The following is a 26,074-nucleotide window of genomic DNA, read 5'->3' on the forward strand; positions in this document are numbered from 1 at the left end:
ACAAGTGTAAAAAATTGAGTTAACTTAATACCTTCCCTAGTACTTCAATTAAAAAAGCTCTTCTTCCCATACCTCATCTCTTATCAATAGTCAAATTACAAAATCACATCATTCCATCCTAATCAGCAAGATTCTATTTTAATCTTAATCAAAGAATTCAGTTTTGCAATCCAAACTTAATCACTTTCTCTTGTCCACATAGAAATAGACCTAGCCATACTAATAGTGATTTTTGAATACAAACCCACCTTTTCATCTGCTGTCTTGTTTTCCTATTTTGTTGTTCCTTTTCTTATCTGCCATATGGCAAGTAGCTAAAACCATCAGGAATGCCACCTACCATCAACGTCTCATCTCTTTAAAACATGAATAGTATAAATGTGTTCTTGATTCGACTTCAACCCTTCTATCCTTTGACTTTTTGAGGTGTGGGGTCAGAACTTTGAGTGTATGAACCTGAATAAAACATTGTTAAGAAGCAACTTGATCAAAGGTCTAATGTCCAAAGACAGCATGGTATTTTACTTTGGAAGTGGAACTTTGAAAATGAGTCAAGAGAGCTTTTCTTGGATTGCTGCTGCTGTTACCTTAGTTCCCATCAAGTATTTTAAAAAAGAAACTCATTATTATAAAGAATAAATTTGGATTCCTCTGTTGTAAAGAATATATTTAGGATACAAAACAAAGCACATTTTATAATTATAGTAATTTAGAAATGGTTAATTGTGGGATGGGGGTGAGATCGGAGATGTACATTCAGCGGCAGGAAAATGTAGCTAAGTAAGCTTGCTAGCAGCAATGCTTGGAGTATGTAGGATGCATGTTTGTGCAGTAAAAATCAACATTTTACTGGTCCCCTTTACCAGTTATCTTGAAATAGAAGTTCTTACTTACCAATCCTTGAGTTACATATGTAGTATAATGTAAAAACCTCAAATTTTAGCTCAGTATACCAGGAATCAACAGACTCATATAAGCAAAGTCAGGAAATGATGAAGAGTGCTGATGCAACAGAAATGAATTAGACCTCTAAGAAATTATCTAGATGATGGTGATCTCTCTCTGACTCAACACAACAAATCTTTAGCAGAAAGGCATCTTTTTAATAAAGATATACACACACAATATCAACCTTTCTGTTAAGTCTGGAAACTTTATGAAGTCTATAAATTCTATTTATAGAAAAATAAAGCTTTGGAAAATAAAAATAATTATCATTAATTTTCCAGAACATATAAAAGATCCTAAAATTGAGATGGTCTCCCTGATTGATGGCTGGGGTTCACATGGTTAATGATTTTTTCATAGACAGCTATTTTTTTTCCTAGATTATGCTTTTATTTATTCCCCGATAGAAACAATGATGTTGCCTATGTCATAATTTTGCAAATGATGTAATTTCATCAAATCAAAATTTGCATAATTACATAATTTACATAATCATATCATATCATATGTGGTATCATTTGTCTCCTTTGTTGTTCTTGCAGGCATTCCCCAGTAAAGATTCTGGATTCATTTTCAGGGCCCTAATTCTGCTTTAACATTTTTGATAGAAAGCAGTTTATTTTATAATGTTTGCATACTGTTCCAATTACACAAGACTAGGTGGTACAGAGCATATAGACAAAAAGAATATCCCAAATCTGGGACAGGCCAAATTACTCAATTAATATTTAGTAAACTAAATATTAATTAACTATGCCAAGTTAAGTCCAAATATACCTGTTGGTATTACTTGGTTTTCTGGCTATTTAATGCCCCAAGCACTTTTTAAAACAGAAACCACAATAACGATGGTAATCATTTTAATAATGAATTTATTTTTACTGACATAACATAGTTCAGTGGTTCTCAACCTGTGGTCCATTGATCCCTAGGGAACCATGATGTCACAGGTGGTCCACAAAGGCTTGAAGTTTTATGATTTCAATCTTAAATTAAGTATTGAGGGTCTGTGGCCATTGTCCTTAATAGAGGGTCTGTGGTGAAAAAAAGGTTGAGAACCACTGACATAGTTTCTAAAATACTAATAATTTGTTTCATGTTTACCTTTGGTTTTGGACTCAGTTCATAAATCCCACTCACTAGTTTATTAAAGCTTAGAGGAAATTTTTGTTTTTTTATGGCCAGCCAACAGCACTGTCCCAGAGGAAGACTTTCTGAATAGTATAGGGTACAATGAAATATATAGGTACTACTCATTTTCAGAGCTGTCCTCAGATATCACATTATTTTTGGGCAAGGTATTATTTTTTTCTTTTTTAAGAATAATTCAGTGAAATTAACCATACTCTTTTAATTGAGTTTGCAAATTTTCACTGAACTCTACTAAAACAAAGTTTTAAAATGTGGATTATTTACTTAAAAAAAAACCCTTGATCATCAGTTATTAGGTTTTGCTGTCTGGGTTAGAGGAAAATCATAATAAAACAAAAACTTTTTTAAACAGACTATACAATAGGCACATATTAGTTGAATCTTTTTCATATTATAACAAACAGTTCTAGCTTCTCAGAATATTCAAGGAAAGCCATGATCTGATGGCAAAATACATGTTTCATATGAGAAAGGTTTCAGGTTAATTTCACAATGCCTTACAGGATAATTGGAAAAAAATCATATGTGTTAGAACAGATTAATTGGTATTAGAATAGGCAATCATTTGGGACTGGAACACATTTAGAATTTAAGAACATGTTGTGGATGTTCCCACAAAATAATTATTTTGGTGTAGAACTGGCTGGTACAGAAAATGGTTGCCATCATGGGCATGTCTAGTCCCAAAATATGTTTATAAGAGGGCAAACTGATAAGGTTACTACATTCCTGTTCTGTTTATATCACATGGAATTTTCCTACTTATCCCAGTTTAGTTTGGGGAGAAGGGAACACTTTTTCCGGCACTTACTATACCAATCCATTTTTTTTTTGTAAGGATGCTCCTAAAGTTAAGTTTAGAAATAAGCCAATGCTTTATTTTGCTTTCTTTGGACTAAGTTTTTTTTTTTTTTAAATCAGTTTAGGCAATATTCAAGAGTTGTGGTCTCCATCTCCATAAAATACATAATACAAAAGGGAGCATTTGTGACTGAGTGTTTAGGATATCAGATTATATCAGCAGGAATCAAATTCAGGGCCACCTTCAGCCATAGAAGCTTACTGGGTGGCTTTGGGCCAATTGTCCTTTCTCCACATTACCAAGTTTTTGTGGGAAAAATGAGAGGATATCACATTTTGTGTACTACATTAAGTTCCTAAAGGAAATGCAGGACCACATTTTCCAGTTCCAAAGAATCTCAAAACAGCTTTTTTCAGGTTGTTAAAAAAGTACATAAATTAGGACGGTCTTTGATGTAACAAATGTTTAGTAAGATAATCTGATTTCTTGCTGTAAACAATCTGGATTTTTTTATTAGGAACAAGTGTCTTATGTATTGACTCAGAAGAAACACAAAAAGATATCCCTCAGAACACATGAATTAAGGAATTCAGTAATGCAAAACATCTGTACAACAGCAATTGGTTAAAAGCGGTGTAAAAATCATTTTTTTTAGACAAAAGGCAGTTTAATTATACTGAGTGTCTCTTTGAGAAGAAACAGCTTTAACTTAAATCCTTTTAAAAAAAAATCTTACAAATAAAATTCGGCTGAATGATGCTCATAATGATCATTCGGCAATGATAGTCAAATAAACCTGATTTTTGCAAATTGGCAAAAATCAGTTGAAATCCACCCAAGCATCTGGCTAAACTGGAATAAAGTTTTTCTCCTAATGGACATGTAATGTGACATTCTGGATTTTGTTAACCTGTTCATGAATATTAAGTATATACAAGAATAGTAAGGCAAGCTCCAAATATGAAATCCCTGTGGAAAATTAAGTGTACTGTACTGAGAAATTTAACAGGAAAAAATAAAAAAGCAGAAGCTATTGACAGAATTGGGCAGTGTTTCTCAACCTTACCAACTTTAAGATATGTGTGGGCTTTAAATCCCAGAATTCCCTAGCCACCAAGATCGAGAAATATTGGAATAGGGCGTTATCCATTTTACATATTCTTATTGCCTGCGGCATCCATGTGGAGGGTGTTTAAAAAAAAAACAAGGTGGTGGATGCAGTATTGCAATCCAAGTTTCATTAATATGTCATGCACGTACAAAGGAGTGGGACTTGGATTACAACATATATCTGTTGTCTTTTCTCTGCTAAATTGTGTAAAGATCCTTCTTTAGACAATTGCAAATTAGGGAAGAAAATTATTTGGCCCTATTTCTTTGCAACCTTTGCTTCTAATTCTTCCTTGGGTTTGAGGGCACTGCCTATATAAAACACGCTATAGTTTATATCAGTTTCCCAACTTTTTCGGGTTGGCGGCCCAGAGCTGGAGGAGGAGTGAAAGGGGGGATAATTTTGTGGGAGGGGCAGGCACATGTGCACATGTCTCTGTGAGTGCCTGCAACGTTCATGGTGACGCTTGAGTGAGTGGAACTGCAAGCGCCCACCACAAAGCTCATGTGAGTGGGGTAGTGTGCGCATGGACACGCACGCACCAACCAGGGCACTCACATGGCCCGGTGGTGATTAGGCCACAGCCCAGTAGTGGGCCACAGCCCACAAGTTGGGGACTCCCATTTATATGGTTTTTCTATAGCTGTTGCATGAAATTATTCTGTAAATCATTAGGACAGTGCAAGGTGCACTGTTCATTAGAATTACTGCTAGTTACAAGGTCCTATTCTTGTACTAAAACTGAACCTTCTACAAAGTCAATGAAATATACTGTTAAGAGAACTGTTCCTTTGAAATAAAGTGAACTGTCATATACTAAACTTGGGTAGATTGCTTCTATCAATTGCAGAATGGTTTATTACATTAATTTCCAAAACCTTGAAGCAGAACTGTTTAATCAGCAAAGCATCCAGCTTCTAAACCATTCTCCAAGTTCCTAATATGGTAGCTAGAAGCAACAGTGTTCTGTGTATAAAACACAAATTGTTCAATAATGCAGAATTCCTGACTTCAGATGAGTAACAATAATCACCAGTTCAGAGAACTTAAGAGCAGCCACTTTATCAGTCTTGCATAATATTTGCATCCAAAGAATAAAGGACAATGATTATGAATTTAAGTTTGTTCTCAGAACAGTTGTATAGACTAAATCAACATCTCAAAGAGCTTCATGGCTGAAAATGACTGAATTTAAGTTTCATAAATTCTGCTGCAACCGATGGTCCATATTTCCCCAGTAAAAAAATAATCTTAATATCAATTATTTAAATACTATTTATTGCAGTATGAAAAAAATTGCTTCATTGAATTTCCACAAGAATTTATGATGATGATTATACAAAGTATTATTAAGTCTTATTTTGTGATCCTAAGAGAACCTATTCCATAAGTCAAACTAAATAGGATACAGATTGATGTATTGATTTACATGTGATAAATTAATTCATTTAATTATAATTACTCTCTTCAGAGCGTGCTCAACAAATAATGTTTTAGGGTCATGGGCTGAGATAAAGAATGTGTGTTCAGTATCTCTAAAATTCATTCTGGATTCAAGCTATTGTAATGATAAAATACAAAACTGTAGTGTAAACATTTCTAATGTGTTTATTATTATGTTTTGCTAGGTAAAGAGAATGTATCTGATTCTTCAACTGTTGAACTGAATATTCCTTTGGAAAGTGGATCTGCCAAATCATTAACTGAACTAAATGTAATTCCTCCAAAAACTACACTTCAACCTTATTTATCTTCACTCACATCAGAAATGGTTAAAGTAAAAGAAGAAAAGAAGGCACCTCAAATCATTAATTTATCTACCCTTCTACCTCATACTGTTACAGACATTTCTGATTTGTCAAAAATGACTCAATCAGAGACTGTATTAAGTGACTTAGTGGAGAGTATACCTACCCAAGATATTTCTGATCTCCATGAAGCAAGTTCTGAAAGTCCGGTTGAACAAATAGAAGTAACTCCAATAAGAACTTCTGTGGATGCTGTAGCAAGGCATAACTTGAGTGTACCTTTAGAAACAAAGGAAGAAACACATATTGGTACTCAACCCACCAAAATACCAGTGGAAGCAAAAAGTGATAATAAACTCACAACTGTTGTCATTCCAAAAGAATTGCTCACTAGTATTTATGAATCTGTAGAAGAGAAAGAGGTTGTTTTGCCTGATCAGAAGCTAATAACATCTAGTACCATTTCTAAGCTAGATAAAACTGTATCTTCTACAGCTATCTTAGATGAGAATGCCACAGATACCCCAGATTCAGTAGCAACTTCGCTTGAAAGCAAAATAGTATCTACCCCAGCTTATTCAACAGGCTTTGAAATACCAGTGGTTACAACATCTGACAGAATTAGAGTGGTACACTCAACAGATTCGATAGAGAAGGAAGAAGAGCACACAGTGGCACCTGCAGTTTCAGAGAAGATGAAAGATACTGTGACATTTATTCCAATACCCACAGCTTCAGATATATTTTCAGGATCAGAAGTATCAAAACGTGAAGGAAGCATGTTTGGGTCCGAGTCTGCCACAAGGCACATGCCTGTTGCCACAGATGTAAATGAAGTAGAAGGGTTCTTTACCAGCTATGGAGCTGAAGTGTCAAGTCATCACCTAAAAACACCAACACCAGATTTGCAACAAGAAACAACGGAAACAGATGCAAAGTATATTTGGACTAATGAGGAGAATACAACTGAACAGCAACCAAACTTAGATACTTCAAGAGAAGATTACCCAGCAATGGTCACAGAAGGTATTGAAATAAATCAACCTTTTATATTTACAGATGCCACAAAGACTGCAACTCCTGTTTTAATTTCAGAGAAAGACTATAGCAGTTCTTTGATTCCAGACACCAAAGAAGATGAGATTTCTAAAGATTCAGGTATAGTTACTACTCATGCAGCACTCACAAAAGTCATACAAGTGATTCAACAGGAATCTGTTACCAGAGATCTAATTATGCAAACATTGGTCACTGACCCGGCTTCCCCCACTGTTGTTCCAGAATTATATTCATTACCTGAACATGACGTAGCTGCTGAAGGATCTGCATATGAAATAAATTATACCACTACAGAAATAAGTCCTGGTATAAAAATAAGAGATTACAAAACAATCACACGGTCTGAATTTTCTCCTGGAATCATTGATCCCAAGCAGATAGCAACAAGTATTCCTCCCATAGAACCCACTACCAAAAGTGAACATAGGTCTTCCTTGGACAAATTGGTAGTCCCCATCTCTAGAGAAGAAACTGCTCCTGTCACTAAAAAGTTTGATATGAGGGAAGTAGATACTTCAACTCATAGCCCAGAAGGATCAGGAACAAAAGAAGAGAACATAGGAATGGAACCCATTTCATTTTCAGTTAGTGCAACAAGCAAACCAATGGTGGTAACTGGCATTGCCACCACTGTCAGTATTGCTGCAATAGATAAAATCCCACCAACTTCAGCATCCAAACCTTTAATTATCAAAACACAGCCACCTCTGATTGATAGGGAGCCTGATGAGGATACAAGTAAAGATGTGCTGATAATTGATGAATCTATTTCTCCCATTAAAACTACTACTGATGATGATTTTATAGGCAAAACAGTAGAGCCAGAAATAGATACTGAATATTTTACTTCATCAACTATCACTGCAGTTTCCCAGCCCACAGGACCACCCACAGAGGTTTTAGAGTCTCAAGAAGAGCCCCCAGCTACTTCAGAGATTGATACAGGGTTGGAAAACCAGTCTGACATAGATGTATTTGTTGCTATTCCACAAAATGATACAGGTAAGATTTTAATACTGAGAATGGGTGTCAATCTAATATGGATATTTGACTCAGAGACAGATGACAAATTATATGTATAAACTAGTCCTCAATTATTGTATGCATCTTTTATATCTGAATATTGAAATACTTCGTAATAGGATATTAGTAATAGTTGCTGGTTAAGTGCATATGGAAATTATTACCATTGTTAAACATTGATACAATATTATTTGAGCTTACTGCTTAATATTACCATATCATTTGATTGACATTCATTACCCGTGGAACAAGACATTATACTTTCATGGCTTCCACACCATGCATTGAGTGTAGCATTGCCATATGTTAACATTCCATAGTATGTAGCTATTAACAATGGCATTTGCAGTGCTATCAGCTAAACAAAATATGCGCTCATTTTGTTTGTTTACATCCAAATATATTATGCAATTTGGGGAAAGTAAATAATATCATGTAAATTGTAAGGTTATAATCAAACCTTTTATTTATTCAGTTTTAGCTGAAGGCACTGTTTGTGCAGCTTTAATCTGGGTATTCAGAACAGAGATATCATCAGATTCTGAATTAATGTGATGATTTCTTCTGAAAGGTGAATATATTATTACTAGAAAAAAAATCTTAATGGCATTCTTTTGTAGAATTATATTATCCCCTTTTCACCCTCTCCCCCCAAGCAGCACATTACCCTTGTAAATTTCAGAGAATATTCCTTCTGATTATTCCATAAATAGAATATCTGTTGTTACCTATGTCTATTGTTCTTCATAATGAGCATGAATAGATTGCTTAACCAAGAATTACTTTAAGTGCTATTTATTTATTTATTACGTTTGCATAGCAGCTCATCTCACAAGAAAGTGACTCTGGGTGATGTACAACATGAAAGTTTTTATATGAAAGTCTCAACTGTTTGGATTAGATTCTTGACCCTGAAATCCCTAAGTGCCTTTCCATTGTTAAATAAAGAATGTCTTATTTCTTCTCAATGATATAAAATGTATCCAATTTGCAGATACCATAATTATAATGGTTTGTACACTAGTTAGCATGATACTGTTGTTTTCAGTAGTTATAAACTACATTAGGAATTTAAAATATCCTGGAAGATGGTAAATGACATAGTATCTTTACAATACTGGATTTAAAAGAAATAGCAATTCAGATTAATGATTGAAGGTCTGGGGTGTGCACGAGAAAACACCCCCCCCCCGCAGAAAATTTTCTACTTAAGAAGTATTTTATTAGATGACGAGTTTATGGATTAAAGTGAGACTGTCACTGAATCAGAAGGTACTGAGACTATGACTTCTGTTGTATTAGAAATAATTTACAAGCCAGCATCTTTACATAAACGATTGAAAAAGAAGTTATAACCAGATTTTACATCAGATGTGTCTAATTTTGTTTAAAAATATATGTTTTCAAACAATCTGAAATTAAACTTATTTAAATAGACTACTTTATGAAAGCAAATTCCTATTATTATTATTTTTTGGTATTATTGTTCTTTGGATATTGCCTACATGTGAAATGCTATCTTAATGTGTTGTAATATAAATTGTAGATACAAAGTAATTGCCTTTTGCATGTTAATCACAACCAGATCCTTTAAAACAAACAGAGTAAGCATCCTTTATTGCAGTCAAACTGTGAGTTAAAACTGGGCATTTTGTTGATTTGAATAAATTAAGCCCTTTGATTCAAGTGCCAGGTAGGGAACAACTTACTGTTGTATGTCACAGATTTCCACATTGTTGTGTTTTTGAAAATCCAGCCACAAGTTTTTCAAATATCACTTGAAGACTTCAGAAGCTAGAAGTTGTGGACAATAGTTTTCTAAATCAAGGATAACTTAAGTAGAAAGAGTCTTGAGGAGAGGGCAATGTGGCAAGATTAGGGGCATATATATATTTTAAGGTAGTACATTTGAATCCATGACTTATTGTTAAACCTATTGGGTATCATATATTAGAGTTGTTTGAGGAACTGTGCTAGAACTTGTTTATGAAGGTTCAGCCTTTAATATAAAGAAAATAATACGTGGCTAGAAAGCTTGAAAATTATTTATGCAAGTTCAAAATTCCCAGCAGTTATTTATTTGTTTGTTTGTTTATATATTTATTTATTATAAAATTTATATGGCTGTCTTACAAATGTGACTCTAGACCATAGGTGTCAAACTCGCCACATCACGTGACGTGTCACGACATCGCAACATTTTTTGCATTGCCGGAGCTGGGGTGGGTGCGGTTTCCGTGTGATGCAACCTGCCACGGGCTGGCAGTTTGACACCCCTGCTCTAGATGCCAACAATTAAAGCATTCTTCAAAAACTATTTAAAAGCAATGAAGCAAGATCACAAAAGAATATATATCAGTATCTTACACATGAGTTTCCTATTGCCAGAGCATTCCCAGGCCCGATGAAGAAAAAAAAAAGCATTACTGGGAGGTCATTAGTATTGGGACTAAATTGATTGGTGGTGGTGGTGGTTGATGTTCCAAAGATGCCACAGTATAGTTCTGGACTGTTCCTGAAAGCACATAGAAGATAGCTAATTTGAAAGTCTTTACAAAAGTAATAGAAAGGCTTGATTTATATATATTTAACAGAACCTATAAATCAGTCTGATAATGCCTTTAATTTTTTATAGAAACTCTGATAAAGGAAAGCTTTTTCTCTTATCAGAGTATTAATTGTTTAGTTATTCACTGAGACAAAAGTAGTGAATCCTACATGCAGAATTATCCAGTTCTTAAAAAATATAGAACTACATTTCATTAGTTTGTCAGTAGAGATACTCTTAATTCTTTTTAATAAGAAAGAGCCCTCCTTTACCTTTGAGAATTATCCCTAGATAATTCATTACTATTGTAGAGATTGAATCTCATCTAACATTAAATTGAGTATTCTGGTTCATTCATATTTAATGAAAAACACTTTTCAAATACTGTTAGGTATCATGAACAAAATTCTAAAACAATAAAAGTTAATGTTTATTATAATTCTTGAGAAAAGAAAGAGATTATATAGACACAGAGTACATTATAGTGCCAATCAAAAACATCTGAATAACTTAAATCATTTTTGAATTCTATGTGTTAAAAGGTCTGTTTAATAACCTTCATAGGCTTTTCTGATCATAGAGATAATATACTTGTCACAAGGTAATTTGCTTGTGATGGTCTTTTGTCAGATTATATTAACATGTTAGTCAAGGTGTCAAAATGACCACATATTTGCTTTAATTTTGGGTAACCCAGTTCTAGTTAGAAGCTGGAACATGTTAGAAATGCATTTGGGAAATTGAAAAAAATATATTAAAAAATCTGATTAGATTTTTTTTTCCTAGTGGTTATAACAGACATAGAGCAACATACTATTCCAAAATGGGACATTTTTTTGACAGACATTACCTATCAGTAAAGCCTTGGATATTAAAGTATATAATATATGTTATGTTATTTCATAATATAACAGTTTGCAGCGGATGTCAATATTTTAATAACAGATACATTGTGATGATATGAATCTGACATAGTTATTATGTGTGTGTGAGAGAGAGAAAAGAGAGAGATTATTTGAAATGTTTGAAAGATATGTCTGTTGTTGGAGAATTTATTATTCCCATTTTTCATGTAACAGCAAGCAATAGGTTTTTAAGGTTAAATAGTGGATTAAATAATCTATTGCCTACTATTGTAAGTTGCTTATGAGAAGCATATTAGAAATGATTTTATTTATATTTCACATTACCAATAGTAATTACGAAACTGCATTGTTATGTAACATGTTATTCTGTGTGTGTGTTTGTGTTTGTGTTGCATTTTTTACTGTTGCCCCCCCCCCCCAATGGCTATTACATAGAAATACCAGTAGTTCACTTATGGCTTTTAAGATATCATGAAACCAATAACTCCTTATTATTATTTTACAACTTTATATACTACCACCTATATGATTATGAGTAGCTTACAAAAAACATAAATATGTAATTAGTGGTATATTACTTCTATTTTTTTTAAAAAACCAAATAGTTCATAACACATATTAACTTTTAAAATCATGCCTTTCACGTAGATGAAACTCTTAATAAAAATTTCCAGTTAGAAAAAAATGTAATTGGAACAAGTCATTTATCCTTTCAGACATTATTAAAACACAGATGTTTTGTTGTTCTTGCACATTGTAAAATTTTGGTCACAATAGTCCAGAGGTAGGCAACCTTGGCTCTTTTTTGACTCGTGGACTTCAACTGCCAGAATTCCTGAGTCAGCATGGCTCATCTTGGAAACCTCTCCTTTTCCCCTCAGCATGGCTGGCTCAGGAATTCTGGGAGTTGAAGTCCACGAGTCATAAAAGAGCCAAAGTTGCCTACCCCTGCAATAGTCAAAGTCAAACTACCTGATACTAGATGTTACCAAACCAAAGAATAGATGAAACTCTATATTCCATCGCTATCAAAATAAATTATCTATAAGTGAAGGAGGTGCAAGAAATATGAACATGATTATACATAGTGATAACATTTAATAATAGCAATTCCTGGAATACTTTTGTGATGAGTTCATAGTTTTGCTATCTGAACTCTTGTGTCATGGGAATGAATGGCAGCATTTTGCCTTGTGAGCCAAAAGAAGTCTGACATAGACAATGCAAGCTAATCATTATTTCTGAAGAAATATCCTGAGGCAGTGCAGATATGGGTCATTGCTCATTAAGCCAAAGTCAGAGCAAATGTTCTGTGTATAAATAGTTTCATACAGTAAAAATACTTAAATAATATTAAACAATGCTTTTCAAACATATTTTAATGAACTATTTTTAAAATTTAGAGTCATTTATTAAATAATTAACCTTACAAAACCTTTGGTTTTACAGTTAGCAATCAAAATCATAGATGAATACAGGAACTATATATGGCACAACCCCTGTATTTGGTTTTTTTCTTTTTAATTTAGTAGAATATCTAGAAGTGTCAATTTTACAATTTTACAATGTGATGTTTAACATTGATAAGCTATTTTAAACTTTGGCTTTGATAAAATATGGTGATAATTACAACAATGACTTATTACATGAAATGTTGCCACCCAACATTTCTGGGATAAGAATCATTATAATATAGTAATGTTCTTAAATTCCCTTTCAGAAAAGATTAGTTTCTCATTTTTTTCTTTGATAATAACTTTATGACATTGAGACAAATATCTAAGCCTAACCGGAAACAATAACTTTTTGGCTTGCCTGACTAAGCAACAGGTAATGCTTAGTAAATAAATATTTTTTACTCAACTGAAATAAATAAGATCCATAAATGTGCAATACAGCAATATGCATATTTATTATTTATCTATTGCATGTATTACATGATTTTACTTGCTACTGAATTATGATTTCCAACCTTAGTTTTTCTTTAAAGTTATTGACTGTGCCAATAGTTTGAAATAAGCAATATATTTCCATTATTTAGGATTCTGGTTAGTTTTTGTACTTTAAATTTTGCATCATATCAAAATTTTCAAAACTTCCTTACATAAACCAATACACAGTCACTGAAATAGTGTACCCCTTAAAGTTAAATATAGAAGACCAAAACTACTTTCATTTTTTCTAAAGGATAAAACTTGTGATTTCAAAGTCGTGATTATTTTTACTATTTCTGCCTAAAATATTACAAGGTTTGGACACAAACTTCACACACTTGTAATCATATAATATATTAAACTGTGGATAGTTAATAGTTTAAAGAATTACAGAGGTGAGCTACAGTATGCTCTGAAGCACCTCAGAACATGCACACACTCTCACACACTCTTTATTTTGATCCACATCAGTGCTATTCTCTTGGACCACTATTATATTATTGTAATATCAATCAATATTTTAATATTTTAAACTGCCAGATTAGCTAACACTTTATTCAATGTATTTGTTCTCATATGGAAGTTCCACTGAATTCAGTGAATTACTTTCCAACAATTAGGCCCAGGTTTGCAGCTTTTGAGAAAAAGACACTTAATTTCACCAATATTTCCCAGATTCTTGACTTCAGTGATACATTAACATCAGCTTCTTTAAAGAAAGGATGTGTTTTTGATTTCTTTCTATAACTTTAACTGATAAGCAGCTGCTCAGGATTCTTTATTAACCTGACCAGCAACATTAACCTTTTTTTTCCAGCACTGAGAATTTTAAATGGCCTTCTGCTTTCAATCTAAAGTAAATATACTTTACTTTAGACTGAAAGAACACTGTTTCCACTAGTGTTTCTGATCATAATAAATACTTAGATATTTGACACTGTCATTTTACTTAAACCATGAATGTCTTTGATATATGATTAATTACAGTAAGGGGGTGAAATATTTAAAAACCTTTACTAAAATTGCTGAATGTAAAGGATTTCATAAACTTTAGTAAAACATGTTTGGAAAGATTCAGATTTGCTACTAAGTTCACTGATCCTTAAAGTATTGTTGTTATATAGTACTATTGCTTCCATGGTTAATGCATCCTTATATTTATCTCACTCACCAGCTGTAATATACTATTTGGGAAATTCTGCTGAACATTTTAGGTCAAGACTTAATGCCATATAAAAGATGCTGAGCTCACTAGAACCCTGACTTCCTTATTTTATAGCCACTGTCAAAATAAGAAAGGTACACTGTACTCTATCTACATGCAGTGATTGGATATAACTCTCATTGCTGGTTTTGTCCCTTCCCTCACCAACAAAATTCTTTGATTAACAGGACTGTAAGAAACCATCTTTTATCAATAAGGTCATAGATAGTATATTTATCCATTTAGAGATCATAATATTTCAAAATTTGAGAATCCCTAGTATATTCTGAAGCAGATATTCAGTAGTAATGTAAACTAGGATTCTAAAGATTTATGTTTTTTTAATGTGAAAGCTCCAGAGTGAAAAGTGCCCAGGGTGATACTATAATCATGAATGTTTATATCAACATTTCTTTATAAGGGAGTTGTGAAGAGGAAGTGTTTGAATATTACAAAAGAAAACATGGTTGCAAGTTTGTCTGAAATAGAGGGAATGTCATCCCACAAAAGTTTATTTGTGCAAATTGTCTATATCAGTGTTATAAAGACTAAGAAAAATGAATGCCAGCTTGATGTAGATAGCTCTTTGATACCAACTGAAATGTTTTGATCTTCTACATATGTCTAAAACAAAAGTTTTTATTACCCTCTATTAATCTTTAGACCAGGTCTGCATAACTGACAGAGAACCAAATTTAAAATAATTGTGGTGTGGTGTTCAATTATTAGGAATACAATAGCATTGTGTGTCTTTCAGAGCAGAAATGTCTGTGAAAACTTAAGAGATAGTAATGGACCCTTCCTAATGGCAAGAACATTTTATTGGATAAACATGGGATATTTGATACATTTTTCCTTTTATAGTATTTTATAGTATTCCTGTATATATTATATTAATTACTACCTGTGACAACTTGAAATGCTAAAATTATTATTAAAGGTTCTTTGTTTTACAGATTCATTGCCTGGACTTTTGGATATGTTTGGTTACTACATCCATCATGAACTAGATGAACCCCCACTAGATGGTGAATCAGTCACTGATGAACCCTGTACAGCAAGTCCTGAGGATGTTTCTGAAGATATCCTAATTATTGACCATTTCTATCCTGAAATATATCATCTGGAGGAAGATGATAGTGAAGAAGTTGACTGTGAGAATACTACTGCTATCACAACTTCTCCACCACTGCAGTTTATTAATGGAAAGCAGCAAGTGACCACTGCACCTAAAGATATAAAAGCTGAAGAAGCAAGAAGTGATCAAATTCTAGCACATTCCAAAAATGTAAATATCAATGAAACTAACATGGTGTCTGATAATGAGTTCTCGGCCACAATGCAGCCAAATGAATCAACTGGAGATACTGCTGTTACACAAAAGATGAGAGCAGAATATGATGTGATGGAAGAAGTCTTTAGTGGAGATTCAGAAACTACACATAAAGTTCATGAGATAATATATCTCCATGGCCAGTCTTTATCAGACAGTAATGAGAAATTGATACAGTCTGAAGCAGAACACTTAGAAGATTTAACTGTCCAGCCTGAATCAATAAGTTCTGCTTCTCCCCACACAATGAGCATAGAGCTAAATGAAGACTCTGAACAGTTAATTGTAACAGCTTCTACTCAAGGTTGGTTACCTCATTCTACCACTGTGTCCTTAGACACAGGAGATGACATAGTAGCTCAACATGACACTTCTGTTCTGCAAGGAAATTATAATACAACAATTAGACATAATATACTTAATTCTTATATAAATTCATTGACAACAACTTCCAGTACTAATTTATTGAATATGCCAGAAGGGTCTGTTCAGGAAGATGATTATAAATCAACTAGTGCATTAACAAAACCAGGAGAACAAGAAAAACATTCTAATGAGGAAATTTTCTCAATTGATGGAAAAATTACACCACCTAAACCTATGCCTTCTGCTTCACAATCTCCTGCTTCTTTGAATAAAGAGACCATGTTTATTGCTGAACATACTGTTGCAGAATCTTTTACTACTGACTCTGTTACTGAAATAATTTTGAGCACTACTGAAAATCAAATTAATATGGAGGAGGATAAGGAAGACAGTACAAACTCTATGTCTTTAAATATGGAGAATTCAACTGCTGTCAACACAGAAAATTTGTTTAATAACAATGAATATTTCAATGATAACATCAGAGTTATGAGTGAAGGATCCATAGCTCTTACCCAAACAATCATTCCTCTCAGAACCAAAGAAATTACAGAAAATAGATCATCCATTAATGAAGAATCTGGTGATGGAGAATTTTGGAGGAAACCTAATAGAGAAATACTTTTGGGGGGTCCTACCAGCCAAGTGGTAAGTATTGACTCCCAATTTGTAAATGCAGGTTTTGGAGGAATTGGTAGTATGAGTCAAGCCACTACACAGACTTCAGTGAGGTCTGAATATGGAAGCAGTAAAGGAAAAGAAATAGGTAGGCCTTCAAGTGACCCACCATTGAATCATGCAATTCATACTAATCACACAATGGATGTGTTGGATACTAAATTTTATGGGGAGGCTACAGACACTAAAATAGAAAGTCAAGAATCAAAAAATGAAACTTACAGCCAAAGAGCATCAGATAAACCAGAAGCAGGTGTGCTATTGCCATTTAGTGACCAGTTTGTTGGGGAGACAAGTGAAGAAGTGATAACAAATATAGCAATACAAGAGCAAACAAATTTGTTTGAAACATCTAGTATGACAAACATTTCTCCTGACATCAGTGTAGAAATGAAGTTAGTACCAGAATCAAGAGAAACTGATAAGACTGTAAAACATTCCAGCAGTACTGCACAGTATTCCATAGTAGTGGCAAATAATATAACTCTGCAGAAAGGAAGTTCTGAATTCATAGTAAATGAAGGAATGGAATCTCTTCAGCTGGAAGATAGAAAAAACATTTCTCCAACTACCTTTGCCCAAAAAATTGATCTTGTGGATATAAGCTCTGGAGAGGAATCAATTAATGACACAAGTAGTATGATGCTGGAAAATTATACTCTTACAGAAAAAGAAATTAATAGTAAATTACCATTGATTGAACCAGGTTCTGGAGACTTAGACCCTATAACATACTCTTCTGCAAAAAACCCAGTTTCATCTGAATTTTTGGTACAAGGATCTAAAAATCAAATAAATGAAAGTGAAGAACATAGCATACTTCAGCATCCACTGGTCACAGCATTAAATATAAGTAGTACCACCATAGTAACATTAGTGAACCAAAGTACTACAGGAGAGTTTGTTAATAAATCAAAAATGGAACAGGAAATGCCAAATGTATTGGAAACAAAAGCTTCTGATAAACCCCCCCATTTGGAGGCAGAAATGTATTATGAAGAAAAAAGAAAAATTATAGAAACAGACTCAGTAACACAACAGCCAGAAATTTCTGGTACTTCTACATTTAATCCACATGCAAAAGAACTACAGTTTGATATTAATTCTGTTACTGAATCTTTACAGAAATATTCCCCTTCATATGATAAAACTGCAAGCACTTTATTAATAAATGCAGAGAAAGCATGGTTGGAAGAAAAGACTACTCCTTCCAAAGACAGTCACATGCTTTCCTCCCCATCTACAATGTATAGACCAATAACCACAGAAGTGAATGTTCCATTTTTGTCAAAACAAGGCTCAGAAAATGAGTTCTTTATGGTTCATACTACTGCATCTGGGAATTCTGCTACATTAAAAGAAAGTTCTAATGCATTAAAACTTGACACTCTTCATCCTAAAAGTTCAGAAGAACATTTTTCAGAGGAAAAACAGGAAGAATTTGAGAGGCACACGGATGATTCCAAATATGAATTTAAATATCCACCAATGCTAGAAGACAATTTGTCTTCAGCCAGTGATGAAATCTTTCCAGTGTTATCTAATGTACATACTGAGACATCTACCATAAATTGGTTCATTTCTGAAGATCAGAATAAAGAAAAGTCTTACCAGGAAGAAGAAAAAGTACCAGCTGCAACAGATGGAACTTCTCAAGGGCAAGCCTGGATGTTTGTGAAGCATGAAAATAAAACTCCTGCTTCAGAATTACTTATCGAATCCCCTACTACTGGAACAATAGAAACACCAGAAACCTCTTCATTGCCCAAAGTGTTGAGTGATGGAAACCATGATGGTTCTGGAGAAGGATCTGGGTGGCAAGATGTAATAGAGAAAAAATCTGAATCATTTACTCAGTTGCCAAACTGGGAACTACCACTTCTAACTCATCCTCCTCATTATTCAGAGATTGAGAACACAAGTGCTACAATGGATGGATCCCAAAAAGGATCACACACCCACACAGAGAAGCTTGAAAATACAGCAACATCTGATAGTGACATTTCAGAGAGCTTTTCATATGAGAGTTCCACAAACAACATAAAAGACTATGAAGATTTAATCCCTGTAGCTGGTTTCAAAAGAAATTATTCTGAGGATATTTCTAGCTTCATTGATATTATTGGAACAGGGCATGGAGTAATACCTGATGAAACAACAATTATTGACGTTGATGATTTGAAATCAAATGCAAATATTGAAGACATTATAGATCATACAACCGAAAGGCCTGGAAGACACTCAACGTATAATATTTATACATCAGCAATGAAAATTGAAAATACAACACCTGAAATGTTAATTGATGATAAAATTACAGGTAACCAAGGAATTTCTGTAGTTAATAAATTCATACACAGCGAACCTATATTATCTGATCATACCCCAACATCAGAGGTGGGTTCAGGAGATGTTTCATTTTTCACAACAGAAACTGCAATTTCTCAGGACCCACCTAAAATATCCATTCTGCTTCCAATATTACCTCTTCTTGTCAGTTCTACCATATCATCTCCAGTTAGTTCTAAAGAAAATACCACTGACTTAGGATATGCAACCGAACATACAGAATCTGAAAAAATGATACAATCCAAATCTAAACACCCAACACTGTCAGACAATCAAGTGGTAGCTAATGAAAGTGAAATAATGTCAGGAGAAGGACAAGTACAGATGGATAAACAGGAACCTGTGGTTCTTCCTTCAACGCTAGCATACATGCCTCTAAAAACAGGACAAACTTTGACAACACATCAGCCTGAAGAAAGTACTGTTGCAAATCAGCTTGTTTCACAAAATGTAACCAGATCTGAAGAAACAAGCTACAAGCTATATGAAGGAATAAAAACTGAACTCACAAAATCAGTAGAAACAGATATGAAGAACTTGCTTCTCACAACGCAAACACCCAAACTGTCTGTGACTGTGCATTTACTCAGTGATGTTTCTGAACATCCAGAAGAAATCATGCAAAATTCTTCATCAACTGATTCTAACAAACATGGTTTGCCAGCACCAGAAACATTTAGAGAAGTTAGTGCTGACACAGCTGTAACTTACAAACCTGCTCTGAAAGATTTGTCCAATAATACAGCATTTCCTAATGTGGAACTGGAGAACAGATTCCTTGAAAGTATACCTACATTTGGTGGGTATCTACAGGAAACAAAAGAAATGCCAAAAGATGCCACAAAAGAAACAACTGTTTTGGAAGAATATCTTTCAAAAGGAGTGATACCATCAAGCTTTTTTCATTCTGACACTGAAGACCTTTTAGAAGAAGAAACTCCTGAGAAAGTAAAGGAGCTAAATCAATTAGATGGAAATAGTGCTGATGGGAGTTTGTTATGGATACATAGCAGACCTTCTTCAATTCCACATGAGAATAAAGCAGGTGGAGTTTTTGGTCCTGATGGGGAAGCCAGTGTTTGGCCAATCTCACCGCCACCATCTGTAGATAAAATTGTGAAACTTCAAACAGCCCAACCAGAATCAACAACTATTTCTTCTAACATTGTAAATGAATATTCAGATCCTGCTTATAACAAACCGACAATAAATACAGAGGATATAAATGCAAATGAACATGTAACTCCACCATTTTTACTTCTGGATGTTACCAATGGATCAGATTTCCAGATTGGTCCAGGTGAAGGTTCAGTTGAAGGCTCAGCAATTCAGATCCCAGGTAAGGGAGAAGCTGTTTAAGTGCATCCTTTCCTCTGCCACAATTATTTATTTTTATCATTTATCAGAAAGTGCTTGCCTGAAGATAAACTGTGAAGATAATGTACGTCATACATTATATGAACAACTGTAGTATATGAACTGGATGATCATTGGAATGGTGACAGCAGTGTCTATTGTGATAGTTAGAACTAGTTGTCTAGTTCACCTGGTACATTTGTGCATTCAAATGTATACCCAGAAAAATGCAGAACTGGTTGCATGAAGACAAAAAAAAAGATATTGCATGATTTAAATGTGAAATATTTGTCAATATTTTGGAATAGAAAAAATGATTACTAATACAATAATGTTAGCAGATTTTTGAAATTCACTGAATTGTAGTGATATTAAGAGATGCAGCAATCTATATGTGGCTAAATACGAAAGAGAAATAGTCATTTTGGTGGGAAAAAGTGGAATTCACTTTTGTATCCAGATGTTGAGATGAAAGTTATTCATACTGGACAGCAGATGTGAATACCAGTTCTCCCTTGTCTGCTTTCCCTTCCCTGGAATTTTCAATAATTTTATTATTTTCCATTGTGCCCACATTCAGTATGATTCAGAGTGAGTTTGCACATGTGAAATCAATATTATTAAGGATAAAGTATTCATATAGAGAAGAGATTCATGATTTGCATAGCTAGCTATGTAAGACATTTAAACCAGGGGTCCCTAACTCCCGGTCCGTGGACCGGTACCGGGCTGCAGCATGCCAGCAACCAGTCCATACAAATAAGCAAAGCCCCATCTGCGAGATGCAGGCAGCACACAAAACATGCACTCTCTGATCCATGAAAAAACCTTTCTCCGTGGAACCGGTCCCTGGTGCCCAAAAGGTTGGGGACCTCTGATTTAAACTATGTGAAATTTATTTGGATTTTTTTCCTGCTTTTTATCTGTGGACATCCACCATATTTAGCTTAAATTGTTTTTCCCTATGGTAAGGATTTAAGAAGATTTCTCATAGTTTTCTATTGATGGTTTTGTGCAAAATAAGTAGTTAAAGCATAGAATATCTGCTCAGTAGTTATATTTAAAAACATGCAATTTGGGCCTATGTACTACTTTCGGACACAACAGATTCACGTGATTACTTATTATGTGAGTGTCATTCTAGTAATAAGTGATAGTTTTATATATATATATAAAACCTTCACTTAAATTACAAAAGCAACCTGAATTAAACATTAGAAGTTTTATTTGGCAAGAAAATAGATTGAAAAAGTGATTTGACTTCTGGGTGATTTTTTTAAAAAATAGAATATGCTTATAAATTGATTAAAAACAGTGGTTTTTAGAAATGGTTGCATTTATCCAAGGTCACAAGTCACACTGAGAGGATAACAAATAAAATGTATTATTGTTCTGTCTACCCAGCCATTGCACATAAACTAACTTCGTTCAGATAATACTTCTTTCATTCACTGTGTACATGTTTTAACTATTTTGGCAATAATTAATTGTCATATCATATCAGCTAAATCCTCAACAGAATATTAAAACTGCCAAAATCAAAACAAAGCATCATTGAAAAAAACAAAATATTGTTGAAAATAATTTTCCTGATGTAGTATTGTTTCATTTCTATTACAAAAGCATGATTTATTGCTACTGCTGTATACTGTGCTTAATTAATTATATTTGCTTGCATGTTTATAGTGTTTAATTGGTTACTGTAGCAGATTGTAGCACTTGGGATAAATTCAAAAAAGTTATCTGCATAGAGAGAACTGACCCAAATAAACTTTTTTTTTTAAAATAAATGTAGTTATTTTCAATGAACTAATTTTTACAGGCCAAGATCTATGTAAAAGCAATCCTTGCTTGCATGGGGGCACTTGTTACCCACGTGACACTTTCTATATCTGCACCTGCATGCCAGGTTTCAGTGGTGATCAGTGTGAAGTAGGTAAGTAGAACAAATGTTTTGCAATTTTTGACTATTTTTGTTTAATATGTAGAAGTAATTTGGTAACGTATATTAAAGTTCAGAGAATACTGAGATTTTCATCATAAACTCGATGGACATTCATCTAGCCATTCAGTGAATGCAATCCATGTTCATACAGTTGGACTATCTAAAAATGGATATCATTAGGGTTACAAAACATGCATTGATTTGCTATACTTTACTATTTACGTTCTATATAATGGTGTTGCATAGTAAGAAATTTTATCTGTACATTTCTATTTTCTTTTTTCCTTCAATAAATAAAAGACTATGATCAGGTATAAATAATAGAGAAGCAAACTATAGTTATATTAATATCTTATTTTGATAAATGGGTGCTATAAGGAAAAAAATACTGACTTATTTCAACTTTATGTGTGCCATCAATAACTGCAATTATTATAACCCAATTTGCTTCCAAATATAGTATCAGTTTAGCAGAGCCTTGGAAACAGAAAAATAAATTTATTATTTTTTAAAAAATAATCTTCTCCAGCTGGTGCTCTGCAGATATATTGAAATACATTCTAGGTAGATGTTCTGAAATTTTAATCAAATATATTTAAAGGAGTACTAAATGAGGAAGGATATTTCAAAAATGCTCACACTTTTCCATTTCTATTTAAAAAAATTCTATCATCTTTATTTAATAAAATCTATTAAAAACTAAAGAGTTTTGAAGTCACGAGAATGCTTATTAAATTAATGAAAGAGAGGGTCTTTTTGTTTGTTGGTTGTTCAGCCAAAGGCATGAAGCAATTTTAGTAATGATAGATTTCCTTACACTGATGGGGTTTGAAGCTCATTTCCAGTTATTTCATTATTCCATATCATCTGCATTTCTACTTTTTGAAGAATTGTTACTTATTACTTCACACATTATTTATTTTGAATGGGCAGCAAGATAAAGATGAAATAAACAGTATGAATAGTAATGCCTACGGCCATTAAGGGTTACAGAAGTTCAGTGTTTAATGTTGACAGGTTAGAACAAGTTGGAACTTTGCAGCAATAATTACCCAGATTTTCTTTTTCAAAAAGTAATTGCTGCAATATATTCCCCCCCCCCCAGCAGTACAAGTAGTGACAGGCAAACTGAAGATGCAGGTTAGAGATCAAGGATGATTTTTAACAAGGGCAGGTTGGTCCACCTGCATTTAGAAATGTTCTCTGTGTGGGAAGTATATTCAAATGTTGAAAAAAACCTGTTATTTTTATATATTGGGATGCCTGAAATCCATTAATAAATTCTTCTACTTGCCACTATACCAGTGGTTCTCAACCTGTGGGTCGGGACCCCATTTGGGGTCGAACGACCATTTCACGGGGGTCGCCAAACAAGGCTGTCCACCATTTTTCCCCCTTTTCTTTGGCCACGCCCCTGGCACCCAGTGATGTATAAGTGGTTGGGGATCACCACAACATGGGGAACTGTATTATGGGGTCGCGGCATTAGAAAGGTTGAGAACCACTGCACTATACATACAAACATACATACATACATATGTACATAATGCAAGTAGAAAAATGTATTAATGGATTTCATGTATATGTATATATGTGTATGTATATATGTCTTAAGTGTTTTTTTATGATGCACCCGGTCATCCCAAATATGGGAAGAAGAAATCTTCTTTAAATATATATGTACGTGTGTGTGTGTGTGTGTGTGTGTGTGTGTGTGTGTGTGTATACTTGTACATACACACATACACACACACAATGTGCAAGTGAGAATAATTGTTTTAAAACATTATTTATTTGTAATTTTCTTGAATAGATATCGATGAATGTCAATCCAGTCCTTGCAGAAATGGTGCCACGTGCATTGATGGTGTCAGTACATTTACTTGTCTTTGTCTCCCAAGCTATGTTGGAGCACTTTGTGAAAAAGGTGAGAGACCAGTTTGAACTATGTAGTTAATCAATCCTACTTTTGAAATAATCAATGAAAAATACTCAATCCTACTTTTGAAATAATCTATGAAAGGTGGCAAAAAGAATCATATGCCACAGGGATGGGGTGAATACATTTTATTTCTTTGTGTATTATATTATTTATTCTAAATATTTAATACTGCTTTGTTGAATCAGATTTCACACCTATATATAACAGGATAAATAAAAGTGACTCATCCTTTATGTAGGCTTTATTTTTTCTTCTTGTGTTCAAGCTTTTATTGTTGCTGATAATTAGAGAGGAAGAGAGTAATTTAGTTACAACATTTAGTTTAATGAACTGCAAAAACTCACTAAACTAAATGCTGTAATATATTGTATTTTGTTAAGAACAGTAATAAGTCCTAATGAGATCTGGAGTTTGTATCTTTGGGGAATTTTTACAGGATGGTGATGTAAAGTTAAGCATAAGAAAGATGATCAAAATAATCATCCTTTTTGACCCAAACACCATGTTAAATTATCACAGGATGTTAATAAAAGACTTTGTGAAATTTTGACATGACATTTCTATATTAGTACACATAGTATGGTAGTTCTACTCTGCAACTTTATCACTGAATTCAATCCTGAACAAAGCAAAAACATTTCTGAGCTAAAACAATGTTTCTTTTCCTTCTAAATCTGAACTGTTCCAATTATAAGATATTTCTTATATCTCTCTGATTTACTTTTGTCAAATGGTATTAAGAATAAATGCAAGTTTCTCAGCGGAAGTTCAAGTGCTGTCCAAAGGTAATAAAGAAAGTTCCCAAAAAACAGAAGGGAGTGAAAATGCTTCTTCTATAAGTTGTATTCCTTTGCTCATAACTGTAGATGTAGGAAAATGGATCTTATTTTTGAAATCTCACTGTGATTGGATTTATTCTCACTAGAGAATAAATCATTGTATAATATATAAAGTATATAAGCGTAAAGTATATAATACTTCATGTAAGTATATGCTTTATAATTATATAATTACAAAGTATATAAATATATAATTATATATAATATAAGTATATTATATAATTTCATAAATTCTGGCAGGTTCCAGGCTTGCCATTTTATCCTAAGCCTACTGGGTGAAAGGCTGTGGATTTAAAAGTGCTTTTGAGGGGGAGGGGGAATCCGTGAGGCTGAAAGTACTTTTGTGATGCATTATTTTTTAAACCTAAAGTAGAGGATTAGATTTATTGCAATTAATTTTTACTAGTCTCATTAATAATAGAAATAATTCTGAATTCAACTCTTTAACATAAGACCATAAGTTGATAAATGTTTTTTAGCAGTGAATTTGAAAAACATCTCCTAATAAATCCACAAAACTTTCAAAATCATTATAGCTTTAAATTCTGCTTTATGACTACAGTGTCATACAGTTGAAAGGTTGGCCTCGTGAGTTTAGGTGCATGTTTAGGGAGATCACGCCCTCTACTTTAGGATCTAGGTCAGTGTCATAAGATATACATAGAATCAAGCTTTGATCTAGAATAAAAATGAAAAGAAAGAAGGCAAAAATATATATTTAAATAGTCATATGCAAGACATTCTGCGGCAGAGGAACTAAAAATATAGAACTTCTAAAATTATAGATGAAAGTCAGTTTGGTGTGGTGGTTAAAGTGCTGATTTAGAACCCAGGAATCTGTGAGTTTGATTGCTGCCTTAGACATGAAAGC

General features: G+C 33.5%; 1 protein-coding gene across 7 annotated transcripts in view; it reads left to right on the forward strand.

The window, feature by feature from the left end:
* Positions 1 to 26,074, forward strand: part of VCAN (versican) — a 104,937-nt gene that overhangs the window by 46,532 nt on the left and 32,331 nt on the right. For 4 of the 7 annotated variants that reach the window (XM_039352617.1, XM_039352616.1, XM_039352618.1 and 1 more), the window contains exons 7-10: positions 5,642 to 7,822; positions 15,352 to 20,460; positions 22,300 to 22,413; positions 24,236 to 24,349. In XM_039352617.1, the coding sequence (XP_039208551.1) occupies positions 5,642 to 7,822; positions 15,352 to 20,460; positions 22,300 to 22,413; positions 24,236 to 24,349 (7,518 nt within the window). The remainder of the gene's footprint in view (positions 1 to 5,641; positions 7,823 to 15,351; positions 20,461 to 22,299; positions 22,414 to 24,235; positions 24,350 to 26,074) is intronic. The other 3 variants (XM_039352619.1, XM_039352620.1, XM_039352621.1) reach the window with 3 other exon arrangements.

Source organism: Crotalus tigris, unplaced genomic scaffold (genome assembly GCF_016545835.1).
Source record: "Crotalus tigris isolate CLP2741 ecotype Arizona unplaced genomic scaffold, ASM1654583v1 scf7180000018455.1436977, whole genome shotgun sequence".
In the NCBI taxonomy this organism is placed as follows: Eukaryota; Metazoa; Chordata; class Lepidosauria; order Squamata; family Viperidae; genus Crotalus; species Crotalus tigris.